This window comes from Rhinolophus sinicus, chromosome 17 (assembly GCF_057876585.1).
Source record: "Rhinolophus sinicus isolate RSI-liver-muscle chromosome 17, RSI-T2T, whole genome shotgun sequence".
In the NCBI taxonomy this organism is placed as follows: Eukaryota; Metazoa; Chordata; class Mammalia; order Chiroptera; family Rhinolophidae; genus Rhinolophus; species Rhinolophus sinicus.
The window spans coordinates 55,922,321-55,942,078 of NC_142517.1; the positions used below are offsets into that span (position 1 = coordinate 55,922,321).

Sequence of the window (19,758 nt, forward strand, 5' to 3'; positions counted from 1 at the left end):
ATAAATTTTCAACTAGTTTCAAGACAAGATATCATACACCATTCTATGTTTTTGCCTTTGGCTGGTGGTAATGTGTTCCCCATTGAACGTAGCCAGCAGGTGATTGTTTTGTGGAGAATGCAGTACTTAGAGCACAAAAGAAGAGCAGGGATAAATGGGCTCACCTCAAGGGAGAGAAGTCCAGCAGCAGGATTCCTTCCCACCAGGCACAGCTTTTATAATATGGAGTAGAGAATGCACAGGGATAGACTAGCATTTCCAAAGGAAATATACCACAAAATCTTCTGTCAACAGTGCAAGAGTTGGCAAGAAAAATTGTAGATGAGTCTTTATAGGAACAAGTGCAAGATAGCACATTTAGGGGGGAAATGTAAGCTATTCTTTTAGGATTAGAGTTCCTAAAACTGATTCATCATCAGAATCTCCTGGAGAGCTGGATAAAGGTACACTTCCCCAGGACACACTCCAAAGATTCTGATTATGTCTGAGGTTGGAAGCTGGATTTTATTTCTAATGAGCTCCTTGGGGATTTTTGTGATGGGTCACATTGGTCAACCCTGTCCCAAAAATAAGCCTATGAAGTGCTATGAACTATTCCCCAGAGAGAAGGGCTAATGTGAGGGGACAGCACAAAGACCAACTAAACACTACCTACAAACATGTCTGAATCTGGACTGTTTTGTGCAGGTATTTGCAGCTCATGGGAGATGATGAAGACTTGGAAATCATTCAAGAAGAGCCAATTTATAAAGCAATTCTTCAAGATAGGCAGATGACGAAATGCGAAGGGGTGCAAAATGAAATCTAACAAGAAAATTGACTCTTAAATTGGTAAGTAATTGATTCTGCCAGCAAAACCTGGAGGTAGGTCACTCTACCTTATTTTAAATAAATAAGAATAAACAGATTAATTAAAGAAAGGAGTAGGTGATAGATAATTACATTTTAATTAACATAGAATTCTATTTATTCAATTCCTAGAAGTGTGTAGTGTGTTCATGAGTTCATTCATTCTTCACTTATGTATTCTTTTATTTACTTCTTTATTGATTCACACTACACATTAAATAGCTGTGCTATGTGCAAGGCCAAGACTTAAGAATCCTCCTTAAAGCTTGAGAGATATAAGAAATTATGAGCCACATTTAATTTCCTTTGATTTTGCAGTTGTTCATGAGGTAATAAACAATACTCTCATGTTCTGTCAACAGTGCAAGAATTGGCAGGAAAAATTGTAGATGAGTCTTTATAGGAACAAATGCAAGATAGCACATTTAGGGAAATAATCTAAGCTATTCTTTTAGGATTACTGTTCCTAAACCTGATTCATCTTCAGAATCGCCTGGAGAGCTGGATAAAGGTACAGTTCCCCAGGACACACTCCAAAGATTCTGATTATGTCTGAGATTGGACTCTGGTTCCCTCATGCCAAGGGAACCAAGATGTAGATATCGTGACTAATTTGCTCAAAATCACAAATCAGAAAACACTGACTTAGAGCTCAGACCTGGTATGACTCCTAAATTTATACTCTTAACTACCATATGCCATTGCCCAGGGCACTTTTGAGATTGACTTTATCTATCCAAGTGCTGTATGGCCCTTGATGATGTGGTCAGACACAGGGTACTGATTGAGAGCCTATGACTTCAGCTAGTGCAGTGACTCCAGTGCCCACAAAGGTCACTTTGTATCTGTCCTCACACAGGCTCCAGGTGTACGCCCAGACTCCCGCTGGCCTGAGCCACCCACTCTGTCCTGGGACACCTGAGAACCTTCCTGTCTGCTGTGCTAGGGTGAGGTGTGAGCAGATATAAAGATCTGGCCTTATCCAAATATGACTCTTGGCATCCAGACCAAACCAGATTCCAAGATCCACCTAGGGAAAATCCAAACCTACAAAATTGTCACCAGGTCAAACCAGTTTCTAATTATTCATGGATTATCGCCGAATTCTTGAGGCTATTTAAGCCTTTATCAAATTCTCAAGGCTAACCTTGGGGATGGGTCAGGAGAGAACTGGCTCAGCTTTCAGGAAAGAGCTGTGGAGTCAGCTCCACATATGTTGTACTTTGCTCAGTTCCTGAGCAGACCAGGAACAGAGTGGCCTTGAGTGTTTTCTCCAAGTGTCCCACTAAGTGTTCCTACATGGACTTTCATCAAATGGGCATTCACCTGATGGGGAGGTATCTTTCCTATCTTTATAACTTATATTTCCCTGGTCACATAGACCTGGGACAGTTGTCAAAAACAGGATCACAGAACCCCCACCACTCTGAAGTCTCTTGAGTGGTTAAGAAGGTCCACGGAATGCTGCATGCAGGACTCCTGCTTATAGCAGGCCCTTCCCTCTTGAAACCTGTGTTGGCTGTATGAGCTACTGATGGTGATGTTGGATCTGCCGGCAGTTTCTGAGTGTGGGCCGGGATCGTGTCTTGTGAAGCCGAAGAATGGAAACACGGACCAGGGAGAGGCAAAAAGTTTTAAAAAGAGGATAGTTTATTAGAGGCAGGAGAAGAGATTGCAGCTCCTGAGCAGGAGGGGTTCCCGAATGGGGGTGCCCAGTGACTGAGGCAAAAGCTCTTACTTTTATACCTTCCCTTGCCTGCTTGGGGAAAGGGAGCTGTTTGAAGAAGGGAACTGTTTGAAGACAGGAACTGGTGCCTTCTAATGAAATTCGTCTAGGTTTGTTGTTTTTGCCCATCCTGAAGGAATTAGCAAAGTAACCCACTCTTATCTATCAGATCAGCTCCGTTTGTCAGGCCAAAAGGAATTTTATGATTAACCTCAAGGCCTTGTTACATTACGTCCTGGAGCAAAGGAGTGATTTCAAAACCTGAAGTTTTAGGATATGGCTGTCTGTGTTTATTCCACCAGGGACCTCCCTGTCTACCTAGGGACATGCTAGCTCACCTGTATCACTACCACTCTGAGGTAATCTCTGCTGCTTCCATGAGGCTTCTCTGGGCCTCACCTGCCCCTGAGATTAGATGCAGGGTACCCAGGCCTCTATGATTACATATCACTCTGTGTCACCCCTGGTCATTCTCCATCTCTTTTAGCCACTTTCCATCTCCTTTAGCCATTTGGAGACATGCTCAGACTGTTTGTGTCACCTGTGTGTCTCTGTGTGATGCCATCTACCACGAGCAATATGCATCTTCCACCTATGTGCCCATAGTCACATCACTGCCAGGTGACAGAGGTCCTAGGTAGATTCTCTAAACCTGCTTTTATTACACTCTGACATAGAGACTACAGAGGGGTTCTTTCTTCATTCGCTATCTGTTTCCCTATCTTTAATCTCTGGATCTCTCATTTTATCATAGATTACTCTTCCTCAGGCCCTTGCAAAAATTCCTAAAGGTAGGGTAAAACCAGAGAGCAGACTGAAAAATACACACCGAGTTGTACTCAAATTTTGTCCCTGTTCCCTAAAATTCAGTGTTTGGTTTTTAAATAAGTTTGCTAGTCTCAATTCCTTCTTCCCTTGGGTTGAGTATCTTCCTACAGAGTCTCTGCATTCATGTGCAAATAAGCCTCCAAGGCCCTCTACATATTGAGGTAGTCTTTGTAGCATATAGCCAACTCCTCTAATTCCACAGCCCACCTCCACACGCCCACTATATAAATGGACAACCAAACTCATTACACACAACATTAGAATCACTATACTTTGTACTTTTGGTTGTTTTTATTCATAGTCCTATTGTTTTAGTTAAGCTTCTTTGTACTGGATAGAAAACAGATGTTCAAAGACAAAGGAGAAGAAATAAACCAACAAAATGTCCCCATGATTATGTATTTTTTTTTATTCAATCACACTACAGCTGCTTGCCGAGCCCCAACCATGGCCCTGGGCGAGGTGCAGAGTAGGAAGATGAAATGAATCAGGCTTGGTCTCTCCCCTGAGACTGTGCTTTCTAGTTAAAGTGGGATCGTACAGGAGGTGGAGGAAGTTGAAACACTGCGGGATCACAATACAAGATAAAAAAACTTCTGCGTGCCACACAGAGGGTGGGTATGTAGAATATGCTGCACGTGTAGATCAGGTGGTGTTCTAATTGGATCTTGAGAAATGGGGAGGATTTTGATGTGTGGAGATAAGAGTAAGAATTATTGATGACCCCAAAGAGAAAACAACATGAGTAAAGGTATTGATGTGAGAAAATATGTTACCATTTCCTGGGAATAAGTGACTTACTGAGTGACGGGAATAATAGTTTGTTGCATTACTGGGCACAAGGAGAAATATCTGAGATGAGGCAAGATGTGGCCAGTGCAAAGGGCCTTGAATTCCTTACTAAGCAACGTGTACTTTGTTTAGTAAATAATTTAGACTATGAAGGGTTTCTGACCATGGACCTGACATGATCAGAGTTGGGCAATAGAATTCATAAGGACCTTGAGAAATGAAAATAGAAGAGAGCACTCAGTCAGGGAGACCAGTTAAGAGGCTCTTATAATCAAGGAAGTTGTGGCCAAGGTTCCTGGAAGAGAGGGGGGCCTGCAGAGTTCAAGGCAGACCAAGAGAATTCAGGGGCTTGGGAACTGATTGGAGGTGGGGGTCAGGTGGGACTCTTATTTGCATCACCGTGTTTGTGGTTACCAAAGTAAGCATCCTCACCCACAAAGCCTTCTTCAGCCTCCATTTTTGGCTTGCAACGTAATGTGAATGGTGCCCTCTTGAGTTGTGCAGTACATAACACACGCAACATGTATGAGAACCTTCAGCAGCGTAGTCACCCTCATCCACAACTTCAAATTCAACCATTTCCATAGTCGATCTGTGTGCGGCCTTTATCACAGGCCATGCGTCATCAGATTCTTCCTGGAGTTGAAACACTCAGGAGAGAGAATTGGGAGCAGACAGCAAGGAAATAGAACTGGCAGAGTCTGGACAACACTGAAGTGCTCTTTAATCAATGCTGGACATTGCTCCACAACATCCTCCATTCTTTTCCCAGTGGATTAGTAAATTTGATGAGCAGTACTTGGCCAGGTATGAAGAGCATAACGGACTTTGATTTGGAAGTCAACCGACTTGGATTTTAGACTCGGGTCTCCTAGTTCCTAAGTGTGTGATCTTGAATAAGTAATACTCTTTCAATCTCAACCACCTTAAGGGTAGCCCAAGTACTATGAAGAAAACAAAGCCAGCTATTGGGGCAATGACACCATTAGAAAAGGAGGAAGGCTTCTTTGAAGAAGGGACAAGTGAGCTGAAACCTGAAGGAGAAGTCAGCTATGAGGGTGGGCTGTTAGTGGTGCAGGGGGGCAATCAAGGCAGAAAGGATGACAAATGCAGTCTTCCTGAGGAAGGAATAAGCTTTGGGCATTGGAGAAGGCCAAGGATCTCTCAACATGTCCAGGAGACATGTGTTTTGTTGTTGTTATTTGTATGTTTGTTCAATTTCAAAGAAAGTCATTTTGTCGATAAAGTTTAGAGGGTCATTTTAACAAGTCTAATGGAAACGAAGGGGCAGACAGAATATTGTGGGGCAGCAGTTTTCGAGTCTTTTTATGCCTAAAGAAGTGAACATAGTTCAAACCAAGAGAGACGCTATATGACCCTGAAAAGTAAGGGTTGAGCAAAATTCAAGCAGCAATATAGGTTCCTCCTTCTGGAGACTGAAGTCAGAAACCAGAGCTTTATTTGATCACATGAAATAGGCTCCTAGGACTCTGGGTTTATGATTCTATGCTCTCAGCTGTGCGGGTTGATTTCTTCTGTGACTGATGGTCAGGTTCAAGAGAACGTATATGAAAACTGAAAACTCTTTTTGAAGGAAATTATACTTGTGATGACAATCCATTGGATAGTTGCCTTGCTTGCCTTCTTTTTTTTCAGTGTGACAGACGTGTCATCCAGGGCAAACAAGGGAGAGTGACACAGCAGGGAACCCGCATGTTGGGGTCCCGCCTCTGAATCCAGCTACTGCTCCTCCACTCACCCTCTGTGTGCCCTTGGATAAGTCACTAAGCCTTTTGGCGTGTCTGGTACCTCATCAAAAGGAGGAGAATAGCAATTCTTGCCCTGCCTTTCTCCTAAGATCATTATGAGGTTTAACTGAGAGAATGAGTACAAAAATATTTTGTATACTGTAACACCCTGTGTACAAAGCAGGGAATAATAGCATCTGCAGTGTCAGGAAATGACACCAACTTTGTAAAGATGTTGCTTTGATTCAACATTACTGGAGTAGACCACGGCATTTTATTAGCTAGAATGAAAGACTCCACTACAGAAAAAGAGAGAGACTGATTTTAGAACAGAATTATAGATTTTACTTGGCACTTTTATACAGAATAATTTACTATAGCATAAACTAAATACATAGCTCTGAATAAATAATCACCAGTCATCACATCTGCAAGCAGGTACATGTTCACTTCTGTGAGCACATAAGGACACAGATGGCACAGGCCTATTTCCATTCTCAAATCATTACATATTTACTGAAGAGAGCGCAGAGTCAGGGTTCTTCTCTGTGGTAAGAGCTGTTTACCTTGGATGCACATACAGGGGACCCTGTGAAATGATTTGGGTTAGGTCACTGTGTCTTTTTCTCCTCCAAGTCCTAGTCAGATAAGCAGATTGAACACAGGAAGCGCTGCACTCTTCCGCGTTCTTCTTTTCCTCAAAATTTTCAAACACCTCTTTCTAAGAAAACGCACACTTTAGAATTCCACAGCTGTCAATTTGACAACCAGGACCACTCACTGTGCACCTCTTTTCTAGGCTCTTATCCTCATTACAAGCCGTCTTCCAAGGTACAGAGCAGTCAAGTCTGTTTGCCCACACCACGGGACCGCACAGGGCTGGGAGCCCAGATTCTCCAGCCCATCTCCCCATGAGGATCAGTCTGATATTCTGTGCGGGCAGCCGTAGTGAGTAATTTACAGCACAGCGTAAGACTGAGACACTAGGCATATCCAACCTGAAAGGAATTACGCAGCTAATTGAGTTTCATCTGATACTTGACTTCCTTCTGTAATTGGTCTTAGAATATCCACTCGCACTTCCAGTGTCACAAAGTGCACTCCTCATGAGGTCAGCGGCTACCACTCCTGTCAGTGCTGTAAGGGCAGTGATCTTTGTGTCAAGTCAAAGCCATTCCCACAGTGCTGTTACCCACTGGTCATGCCACCTGCACATGTCAGAACCTTCTTTTCCATGACAACCCTTCAAGGATGTAAATACAATTTTCACATCTCCAGATGACACATTTTTCCAGACTAAGCACTTCCTACTCCTTTACTTACTGCTTCTAAGACACAATTAGTCTCAAGTACAGTCTTCAGAATGAGTCCCTTTTGGCAAAGGTTTTAGGACTGTTTGGCTGGTGGGAAACCATCCTTGTTCCTCACCAGCCATGTGGGAACTGTTGAGGATGGAATCACTTAGGACCAAGGCAAGGGCAACTCTGTCTCAAAAAGACAAAACAGACACTGAGGAGTTGTGGTTTGTTTTGTTTTGAACATACCTCTAGATCAAGGATTGCAGGATGCCTGGAATACATTTGAACAGAAGGCCCTGCTGTTAGCACAGGGTTGCCTCCTTCCACCTGGCAAACAAGAAACTCATTCTTTGTTTGGGAGATCACACCAAGCACCTTGCCCTGCTGGAACTTTGTCCGGAGGAGGCATTTGAAAGCAACAGCAGATTTGCTCAGGAGATCGTGTCTAAGGCCCAGGTCTGCTCTCCTCAGCCTGAGTCTCAGTTTTCTCATCTGTAAGGTGGGGATGATAAGCCCTTGCTTGTCTGAGTCAGGGAGATTTGTGCAATTCAAATGAGCTCATGGAGATGACAGCACTTGGCAAGGGGCTCTTTTAATTAGGAACTGCACACATCGCTCTTCCTCGTCACTAGGCTGCAGACCATCTCCAGCTTGCTCTGCCCACAGCCCTCTACTTTGGAAACATGAAGAAAACTATCAGGTTTAGAGAAAAACATTCAGAGCTGTCATATCACTTCTGAAGCTGACTTTGTAACAGAAAACATTTCTTTCTGTACCAAGGAAGACAATGATTCTGCAGCCTGTTTCAATGATTCTTCACACCCTATTTTAAAACCAGAAGCAACAAGGTACCTTCATGGCTGGCAAACACCGTGTTCCCAGAATTATCCACAGTCACAGAGCCACCAACCATGCTCCGGAGTTCAGCCAGGGAAGGGATGGATTGCAGATGCTATTGATACGAAGCAAAGCCAGCCACTTGTCCCAGGCAAGGATACCCACCCCTGCCCAGAACATTCACTTAGGGCTTGATGTTCATAATGGAAATTTTGCTTTGCTTTGAAATAGTATTTGTGGATATTCTCTTATAATTCAGCATTGTTTGCTGAACTAACAGAAACCTGGACATTTTCTATGCTGAATGAATCCAATATAACTGAACTGTAATAGTGAGAAAATGAAGGAAATTTTTTGTTTTCTGAAAACTGAAGCCTCAAACTTAAGAAATGTATAGGTTGTATGAGGACATATGTCAATTATAACATATTATGTTATAGCACTAGTAACTTTTCTTAAAAATAATAGAGCAGAGAAGTGAAAAATTCCTGGAGTTAGCATGTGAAATGAGGGGTTCTGAAAACCCAGGAGAAAGTCATAGGGTCACGAGATGTAGAGTTTAGCTGAGAGTAAACTCTACAGGACTACAGGCTGGACCAACTACATAATTTGTGGGGCCCAATGCAAAGTGAAAATGTAGGAACCTTTATTCAAAAATTGAGAATTTCAGGATGGCAACAGCAGAGCATTAAACCAAGTGTGGGGAGATTTGAAGCATGAGTCCTGTGTGACTGCACAGGTCATAAGCCCATGAAGCCAGCCCTAAATACAGGAGACTGTACTTACTCCCCAGTTCCTTGGCCAGTACCTGGTTAATGAGATGTAAGTGGTGGAAGAGATGTGTGCCACTTCTTTTTTCCCCTTCTTCTGCCTCCCCTCCCACTCTGGTTTAAGCCGCTATTTCTCAGTCTAGTTGTGTAGGACACAGCTCCCTGGTCCCTGCTGGTATCATGAGCCTTGTGCTCCCCACCGGCTGAGGCAGTCGGTCGCTGGTCATTGTTTGGCTGCTCACAGCAGCTCACGGCAGCTCTCGGATGTGTGCCACGTTTGAAGTGAAGCAGTGAAGAACCTTGTGTGAGCTCCAGTCTCTTCTTTCCCCTATCATAGTAAGCATGGAGTCCTTCTGTTGAGTGGGTGGAGTCATCGATTGAAGCAGTCACTACTCTAAGGAGAGCTATTCTAGAGTTATCTGGACCAAGAAATTTCTTGTGCATTCAGCCACTGAGATATGGGAGTTGTTTGTTACTGCAGCATTGGCTTAGCCTATCCTTACTAATACACAGGGAAAGGCCAGAAGTGGAAGGAAATGTCTCAAATCTGGAAAGTACTACAAAGGAAAGGAAACTAGACAGTGAAGATTGGTGTGATGGTTCCCACACATTTGTTTTTCTATTAATGAAATAAGAATTCAAAAATGATCTTTAACATGTTACAGTTTTATGACTATACATCGTACTACCTTCCCTCAACTCATTTAAAAAATATATTATTAAGAAGAAGGAGTACATCTTCTTTAGCCTTCCAGTCTCTTGGCCCATAGCCATCCTTGGCCCACTCTTGGTTCACTGAACACCTCGAATACTTACAGAAGCCAAGAGGAAAGCACTCTGCTGGGGCAGTGTTCTGCTCTGCAGAAAGTTTTGTCACCATGATTGAATAGGTTTTTGATTCCAAAAACTCCTGTTGATAGTCTTGTTGCTTAAAAATCATTGAAACGAGTCCCTTTTGTCATTGTTTCTATGTTTTATCAACGTGGACATCCCATTGCCTTCAAAGTTGTTCTTCATTGCTCTCAAACACCGGATTGCTGTAAGACACTCCCCGGCCACACCCTGGCAGGTCAGAGGAGGAGATTTGGTTTAGTGGGGGCCAACTGGGGTCCTTTGCCAAGGCCCTCTGCCATATCCGATACTGGCTTTTTGATCGGTAGCCAAAACACCTTTTGATTATCATCCACAGGGCTCGGTTTTCAATAATGGCCTCCTGCAAAATAAAAGAGTTAATTCTTTACCATCAGAGATCAGGTGTTTCCAGGTTACGGCCCTCCATAAACCCTAATAAGTCACTACTGCTTTGGCTGCCTAAACCCAGCTTGACAAAGAACTTCAGCCCTCAACAAACAAATCCAGGGTGGTTTCACCCACTAGGACTGAGCCCCTCAACTTTTCCACTGAAGAAACTCTTCTGGGAGAAGAGAGAAGAACATAATTTCAAAAATCTGGAAACCCAGCTTGAATTAGTCTGCATTGAGAATGGAATTTCTTCTGAATCTCATATGTAAATTAAATTTAAAATAATTCATATTCTGCAGTCCCCTCCATACCATTTCCATACTTGATTTAATATAAAATGACATTTAAAATTACTTACCACCAAATGGAATTGACCGCAGAGAAAGATGCGCCATGTGTGTGACGTGGCTTTGGTGTGCCCTGGCACATCATGAACAGAGTTCGGTAAAATTGGAATATGGGTCACAGTTTTGGAGTTGGACAGATCTAGACTCAAGTTCCAGCTTTGACACGTACTATGAGTAATTACCCTATGTGAGCCCCAGTGATTAGAAATAACAATTCCTTCCTCTAGGGTGTAACATAAGGATTGTGTAACTCCCTTAATAACTCAGGGCATGGCATGGCATAGATACCTCCCTTTTCCATCCTTCTGAACTACTCATTTAACAAATAGCTATACACTGTGGGTCTGTTCACATATACCTCTAACCTTCATGTACAATATTCATTCCAATGCATTTTTTAAGATTATAAAAGACATCTCTCTTTGGAAACATTTTGGACTGCCATTTTATTTTAGGAGTTAGACTGAGCCTTGAATAGAGCCAAGCTATAAATTACCATACAGAGCGTGTGAGAGGTTATCATGTTAATTTTTAATTTTTACCATGTTGAGTCAAAAAGGTTGACCATCCTAGAAGTTACAATGAAAGAAACAAAGAAGAAAAAAAAACAGGAGCCAAGCTGTCCCACAGAATTAGAGCTGGTTTGGGTGTCTATTAGTGGTAACTTTGCTAAATTGAAGAAGTAAATTTTGTAGGATTCTACGAGGAAACTTACCAGAGATAGTAATTTTCCTAAAATCCACCCATCTTTGACAGTTGTCTCTTATTGCCCATGGAAATAATAGAGAACATCTAGTCTGAATCTTCCTGTAAAATCTGATCGTCCAATAGCAGACCTTTAAAGACCCACGCAGCCTTTTTACCAGCATCTTGCAAACCTCAGGGCTCACCTCGCCAGACCTGTTATTCTATTTTCCCACAGCAAGGTTTTTGTCTTTCTTAATTTAACAAGAGATTAATAGTTCTCCTTGGATCTGGGATAAGGCACAATCATGGGTATCCAATTAATGGTTTTAAAATCTAATGTACCATCAGGAAATCTTATCAGGCTTGAAACAAAACAATGAAACAAAACAAAACAACACACACACACACACACACACACACACACACACACACAGAAAAACTTCAGTGCTCTATCTATGCCTTGAACTTTTTTATGATTCTAGAAGTATGATGGCCTGTATCACTTTGCTGCTCTGGAAAGGAGAACTGAAGCACTGAGAGACAATCTGTCCTGTCACTCTACACTCTAAGTTAAAGGCAGAACCAGAAACCAAAGAAATGCCTTGATAAAATGCCATTTCTTAAAACAAAACAAAATGAAACTTCATCACATGAGCTGTCCTGAGTGGCTACTCAATTCATATATATATTATATAATATATATATTATATATATAATATGTATATATATCATATATATACATATTATATATATAATATATATGTATAATAAAATTTAAAAAGGGAGGGGGATGAAAGCTACGAACATTAGCTCATGTGCCTTTCATCTGAAGGTTAGATCATGTGAACCGTCAAAGTAAGAATAAGGCCTCATTCAAACCCATTTGTTCGCTGGGCTGCTCTAAGATTAAGGTTAGGGTTAGACCTCTCAGCAGACCAGACAATAGTCAGGACTATGAAAAGGAAGCCAACCATCTCCCATGCCTATCCCCCAAAATCTCTCTGAACCATCTCAGCCACAAGCTGGCCAGATAGAATGGAATTAGCACAGCCAATCCTAGGAATCCTTATTATCTTCTGTCAGACATACCTAGAGACCCCTGAGGAAAACATCTTGCTGCATCCATGATTGTCTGGGGTCTTTATTTACTCTTCTAGGCTCATCTCATGAAGCAGGAAATCTTAGTGTCCATAATTCTCCATTACAACTGCCTTCACCAAAGACACAAATGACTCTGGTTTGTTCCTGAGCACCTACTGACAGCAGTGAGAGGGCTAACTTCATGGTGGAGCCTGGGGGTGGAGCTAGAACCCTGGAATGTTATTTTTCAGTGTAGAAGCTGCTGGGAACTCACACTAAACATCCATAAGTGTCTCGATTTCTCTCAACATGAGAAACAAAGGAGAAACTATCTTTCATGAGTATCAAATTGCCCTTTCCATCTGCTGGGGGTGAGCAGGGTGACGTCTTACATTTAAGAATTGAATAAACCTTTACCCAATTTCTATTAGAATAAAGCAGTGTTTTAGGTGCTGTTCTTGCCAGCATACAAACATACCTCGGTTTATTGTGTTTTACTTTGTTGTATTTCACAAATGTTGCATCTTTTACAAATTGAAGGCAAGACATCACCCCCACCACCACCACCATCACCACTAGCAAAAAGATTGCAACTCGATTGTGATTTGGAACCAAATCAGCAATATTTCCAAGGTATGCCTTTAGTTTGATGGTAGGTGAAAGAAGCAATTTATACAAAAATAACTATAGCACTTGTCATTTCTTCCTCTAGATTGTGAGTTCTATTCCTTTGCCATCTTTATCCTCCTTGCGTCATGCCCCGGGTCATGGCACATAGTCAACAAATGCTTGTGGAAAATGAATAAGTAAATGAATGGCTGAATGGTTGATAGATACAAAGTGAGAAATACGTACTGCAAGAGATAACGTAATAATCGTTGCTTATATTTATTAAGCTCACTTACTGTGCTTTTTACTGTTCACATTTCATGCTCACAGTAACCTTTGAGGTACGTACCGTCATTATCACTATTTTACTGATGAGGAAACAGACACAGAGAAGTGGAGTAGCAAGTGCTGCCCAAAGTCAGGCAGCAAGAAAGGGTGGAGCCAGGCTTCAAACCCAGGTAAACTACCCCTCGCTGATGCTCTTAACTGCAAATACACTGACTGCAGAATGGCTTCTTGTTAGGGGAGTATGGCAGCCTTTGTTGCTTGATTACCTTACAGCCCATTCCTTCCAACTCTTTCCTGCTCATTTAAAAGGAAAAAAATACCTAAACGGTTTAAGCCAATCTGTCTAACTTTTTGACATAGATCCACTTTCCTAGAATCCTTTTCTGCTGAGGATGACAATGAGACAGAGTTCTAACCAATAGGGCATAAGAGGGAGTCCGTGGATATACTGTAGGAATTTTTTGTTTGTTTGTTTGCTGATGAAAGGTCATACTTGAGGGAAAAATCTTGCTGGTGCCTCCCCTTCCATTTTTTTCCCTACACTGAAGACAGATAGAATGCCCAGCTATGTGGAAGTTATCTGGGCACCATAAGCAACAAGCATAAATGTGAAAGACCAACATCTAAGCATGGTGGGAGAGAAAGGTGAAAGTATTCCTCAATGACACCAAGTCATTAAACCAGCCCTGAAGCCACTTACCTCCAACCTCCTTGCTAAGTGAATCAATAAATATCTGTATTGTTTAAGCCACTGTTTTGGTTACTTGCCTAACTGATCCAGGCATCAGAGAGATTCATGAAGAGGATAGTACTACAGCTGTTCATACAGGATGGGATAGCATTTCAATATGCAGAGATCGGAAAGACACAGGACATCACGCAATTGTGAACAGGAACGGGTACATATTCCCATAAGGACCATCATTCTGCAACTCAGTATGAGGACACTCATGATGATGCTCTTTAATTTGGTGGCTTTGGAAACCACATGATATAGCATAGTGCTTCTCAGTGTGGTCCCTGAACCGGCAGTATCAGAATCACCTGGCAACCTGTTAGAAACAAAAACGTGTGCCTTCCAGACCTACTGAATGAGAAATGCTGGGGGTAGGGCTGGATAATGTGTGTTTTAACACATCCTCTAGGTAATTCTGATGCCCACTCAAGTTTGAGAAGCCCTGGTATAACATGTAGAGAACGCCAGTACTCTATTCTATGTCCTGTGCTGCCACCAGCTCCTGTGCGTCTTTACCTTGTTTAGTAAGGAAGGTCCGTTGAGCGCCTGCCTATAAAATAAGGTGGAGAAGTGAGGCTCAGCCCACTTTGCACTCCCCCTCACTGGAACACGCCTGGGGTTGTAACTGGGAGCCAGAATGGCCACAGCTAAAATCCTGCAGCTCACCTCTCCTTTGAAATGAATGCCTTTTGGGGGACAACCTCTAACAGCAAGCTGTGAAGAAAGGGGTTTGTGTCTAACAGCACTGAAAGAGGACAAAGTGAACCATGCAGCAAAGAAAGGGGGAGCACAAGCTCGTTTTACTGAGGAAATGGAGCAAATGGGAGATGGAAAATAAAAGCCAGAACAGCTCACTATGAATTCCATTTCCCAGCTGTAAGGTAAAAATGGTACAAGTTGGGAAGTGAAAGGAGCCAGACACAGAAGGCCACATACTGTATGATCCCCTTTATATTTAAAGTCCATAGAGACAAGAAGGAGGTTAGTGTTTGCCAGAAAGGTGAGGAGAGACTGCTAATGGGTACAGGATTTCTTTTGGGGTGATAAGAACATTCTAGAATTAGATAGAGGTAGTGATGGCACAACTCAATGAATATACTAAAAAACACTGAATTGTACACTTTAAAAAAGTGAATTTTATAGCATGTGAATCTTATCTCAGTTTCAGAAAATGAATTGAATTGGGTCTTTATTTGTGAATTTTAGAAAATTCCTACAGTATATCTGTGGACCCCCATTCGCCTCAGTCCCACTTTACAGATGGGAAAATGAACGCTTTGTTTGGAACTCATCAGAGCAAAGTGCCATGGCTCATGTTGCCGAGGAAGGGAGCCCCTTGCACTGTTGAGCCTTGTCAACTACAGCTCTTCCTTTTTCAGACACCCCCAAGATGACCCCCCTCCCAGTGACAGGCAGTATGAGAGCACTTACCTCCACAGCAAAGGACACAATGAAATTGCAGCTGAGCATAATGACAATGCAGCCCCTCCAGAGAACAGGAGTGCAGAGCAGCTGAGAGGAGATGAGGAAGGACCATTAGTCTGAAGACAAATATATGCTGGAAAGTGTGCATTCACAGTATACATCTTCATAGGTTATACGTCATATATGTACTAGGCATATGTATACATGCATGTATACATTATATACATGTATATTTTTATACTTGTAAGTATTTCTATACACATGTGCACAGAAAACAGTGTGGAAGGATTATTTCCCATGATTGCATTGATTTGGCACTGTGATAGTTGCTTTCTTTTATCTTCTTTTCCTTCTATCATTTCTACAGTTCCTAAAATAAATCTAGGCAGTTTGCAACAAAAAAATAATAGTAAAAGTATCTCTTTTTTGCTTGTGTGTCTTGTTTTCATGAGGGAATACAGGAATATGGCTCTACTCCCAGGAGGCTCAGAGGTACACGTGTCAAACCTCCATCAGGCAGCGTTGCCCTCTTCTCTCTGGTGCCACATGTCTCCTCAACCAAGTTCTGCTTTTGTGCCCTGGCTCCGGGCTTCACATGAGGGACTGCGTGGTTAGCAGTATGGGCTGTGCCATTTCGGGGGGACTCACGAACAGAGTAAATGGGGCTGAAGTCAAGCTGGCATTACCTGTCTCTTTCTCCACTTCCTCTATATCTTCTCTAACCACTCCCCAGGCTCATGATATATATGTTATATATGTATGTTAAATGGATGGGTGAATGAATGAATGAGTGAAACAAAGCCAAGTGCACCGTATTGTACCCAGCGCTGCCTCTTACATTGCCTTACACACTGATGGGAGTAAAGACAGGAACAACTCTATGGAGGGCAATGCTTTAAAAATTAAAAGTTCAAATTCATTTTTAGGAATTTATCCTAGAGATGTGGCTGTGCATGGCTGAAATGATATATATATAAAATTATTTTATTGCAGCTTTGTTCGTAATAGTAAAAATTGGAAATAATCTAAATGTCTATCAATAGGGGACTACATATAAATTATGAGATATATATATATATATATATATACACATATATACAAATAATGAAATACTATATTAGCATAACAAAGAATGAGGAAGATTTATGTACTGATATGGAACAATTACCAAAATATACTGTTACACAAAAGAACAAGATGCAGGATTGTTTATGTGATTGTCGCAGCCATGAAAATGCTCACTCAGATCTCCTGCTGCTGGGAGGATAAATGGCAGAGGCCCCAGATGCTATGCTCACAATCTATCACCACATTCACCCTAATGCCACGCTTCCCATGGGCTGCTCACAGCTAATCACTGAGGACAGCTAATCACACTCGTTCTTGGGAGACACTAGACATTGCTCATGGGCGACTGTGGCTTCCCTTGCTTAGAACTGCGCTGCCGTCTGAAACCACTTATCTAGCTCTCCTTCCTTCCCTCTCTCCTTCATAGGGGTCAGACCCACAGAGTGTGTTGTCCTCCCCTCTCCTCTGGCTTTCTCATTTTTCTCTCCCACAGGCAATTCTGCCAATACCTTTCTTACACATCTCATTGTATGTTGACATCTCCATCTCAGAAGACCTGGACAAATGTAATAGTTTGCTACTATTTGTGTGAAAATATGGCAGAATTCACATATAAGAAATATACGTATATTTGTGCACACATGTAAAAAATATGTCTGCAAGTGTGCAAAATAAACTGGTATCATTAATTGCCTACATGGAGGGGAACTGGTGGCTGGGGAACAAAGATGGAAGGGAGATTTTTCAATGTTCAACTTTTCTAACTTTTGAATTTTAAACCATGTGACTATATTCTCTGTTAAAAAAATTTTATGCAATTTTTAAAATGAGTAATACTAGGTTGCAAAATTTTATTTTAAATCATTCCATTTGAAATGAAATAAACTTCATAACTCAGTCAATGCCCATGCATAATATACACATTTTCAACAATGGAAGGATATAGTGAACACTGTTGTCTTTTTCTTTGCCTGCATATTCACATTTCTAAAATGTACCCATAATTTTATGTACAATAAGAAAAACAATTCTTTTTAAGGTCAACAATAATTCTTTGCAGAACCCTTTGCAGTCATACTGTCAATGACTCCACGCAGTTTCCCTCTGCACCAAACAACGTTCCCTATTTTGTTATTCCAGAGGACCCAGATCTCTCTGGAAGAGTCTTCACTACTAAAGAGAGATTGAACCCAACATGTCTTAACCTTAATTTCTGAAGGATTAAGAAATTTTAACTCACTTAGAAGAGTAGTGTGCGAAGACTATTTATCTCTGTGAGTACTGAATGTACGTTAGGAAGACAACAACAGTGTCAATTACACTCTTAACCACAGTAATGCAAATATAAAAATGAAAACTGAATGTAGACATTAGTTTATCTGTTACAGCTGGGTTCATGAAGATATCGTTAGTTTGTAACGCACTGTGTGCTCCAAGCGCTTCTCTATATTTAGGAGCCTGACATACAATGATCAGTCAGTCATTTGCTGCCATTATGTGCCATGCGTTATGCAAGGCACTGGCTATACAAGAATGAATAAGAGGGCCCTGTCTTTGAGAAGGAGACACCGAGAGGCAGGCTGATAAAGCACTAAGTGAAAAAAGCTCAGTTCCTTTTCTCTTCTCTTCTGCTTTCCACTTACTTGATTAAAGGACATTTAGTAATGATTAACTTCTAATTCAAAAGTAGAGTAGGTTAGAGGAATCAAAATATATATTTTCCCTTGCTTGAATATGTAAGATTTCTGTCTCTTGTACAGTTTCAAAGTTGTCTCAAAATAACTAAATCTAAGCGAGTTCATTAGGTAAGGCATGGCTCTTTAAAAATAAGTTTTGCAGAGATTAAGGAAAGCACATTTCTAAAGAGGTAAAAAAGAAAGATGTAAATACAACTTTAAGAATTAACTGAAAAAGTGTTACAGGCAAAACTGTTTTAAATACCTTTGAAACAGAAACATTTAGGGGAAAATTCTCTGACATTTGAAAAGGAAATGTATAAATAAATTTTGCAATCTTAAAGGGATCTTTTAAAAGAAAGGTGTTCAGTGCTTTGAAACATTTGAAATCAAGATTAGACAGAATTTTATTTCCTGACCAGCTTAATTAAATAAAAAATATGAATAAATTTAACATTTTTTAAAAATGTCAGTGCCTTGCATTTTTTAAAAACTGTACTATCCCCAAAGAATAATTGGTGTTAAGAATCCATGTCAATTGCAATTGTGACCTGCTTTTTGAAGTGAGGGTGTTAAATAAGTATAAAACATCATTATATTCCAGAGATAAGACTTACATCAAAACGCCTATATAAATCTGGAATATCAGCAAATAGAATGAAGAGGCACACAGCCAGCTGTATAACCAGCACAAGGACAAATATATCTGAGGAAATAAGAACATAAGCAATCACTTACAGAAATCAGAATATAGTGTCACATCTATTGAAAGACATATTCTCGATTAATGCTGATTAAATTTACTTGGTTACCACATCCAAATACAGCATAGTAGAGTGCTCATTTCTATGCAATGGGTCTCACCTCTACAATTTCTATATATGTCCTTGAGGCAAGTGGAAATTTTCACAACCATGTTATAAGTTCCAATTAATAAAAATGGGTAACATTGACAAAATACATTCATATTATTACAAAGAATTATTTTTTGTTACTAAATAAATGCCTTGAAGGCATCCAAGTATCTGAGTCTCTTTAATGCAAACCATCCACCTCAAATCCTCTTCTGGAAAAAGAAGGCTATAAATAAACAAATGTTTCAGTTGCAATAATGTAGAAGTCAGCACTCAACTGCTTCCTCATACCAAGAAGGACAAGGACAAAATAATTTTCTCTGAACAAATTTTTAGGAGGATATTGATTTTTCAATTTGTGCTTCTAAATTTTCCCAATTAGGGGGCTAGTGATGGTATCCAAATAAATGTCCCAAAGGCAAACTAGGTCACCCACTTCTAACTTACACACACTCCCAGCCCAGAATGTAAGGAAGTGGGAGGTGCATTGGCCAAAAACCTCCACAACCATCTATAGTCAGGTTCCTCTAGGCTGGACCCACTCCTGGCCTGCCAACCACGCAATGCCGTCCTGACCACTGCTTTCATGGCATGAAACAAGTTCCCACTGAGTGTTAGGACCCTTCTCCCCACCTCTTCCAGGATGAATCTGACAAGTAGAGAAACACATGAATCTTTCCAATTTGGAGTGACCCCCATGAAAAGACACCTAGAAATAAACTTCTGGTGAAGGAAAGACATGGGGGGAAAAAGCCTTAGTACTTAACGCAGCTTTGAGAGAAGGAGCAAAGGACCACAAAATGAGGCCGCACATTGTGTTTTACAGAGACCTGGAGTGGAAATCAGGAAACTCCAGGTAAGTGCCACCTCTGTGGCCGCTTCCTGCATGACCCAGGCA

At 41.2% G+C, this 19,758-nt stretch overlaps 1 protein-coding gene across 2 annotated transcripts in view; it reads right to left on the minus strand.

Moving 5' to 3' along the window:
• Positions 1-9,430: 9,430 nt before the first annotated feature.
• ATP13A4 (ATPase 13A4) overlaps positions 9,431-19,758 on the minus strand; it is a 117,383-nt gene continuing 107,055 nt past the window's right edge. Inside the window, exons 28-30 of one of the 2 annotated variants that reach the window (XM_019723162.3) lie at positions 18,624-18,712; positions 15,269-15,349; positions 9,431-10,061 (exon numbers count right to left, since the gene is read on the minus strand). In XM_019723162.3, the coding sequence (XP_019578721.3) occupies positions 9,849-10,061; positions 15,269-15,349; positions 18,624-18,712 (383 nt within the window). In that variant the 3' untranslated portion in view covers positions 9,431-9,848. The remainder of the gene's footprint in view (positions 10,062-15,268; positions 15,350-18,623; positions 18,713-19,758) is intronic. The other variant, XM_019723170.3, reaches the window with a different exon arrangement.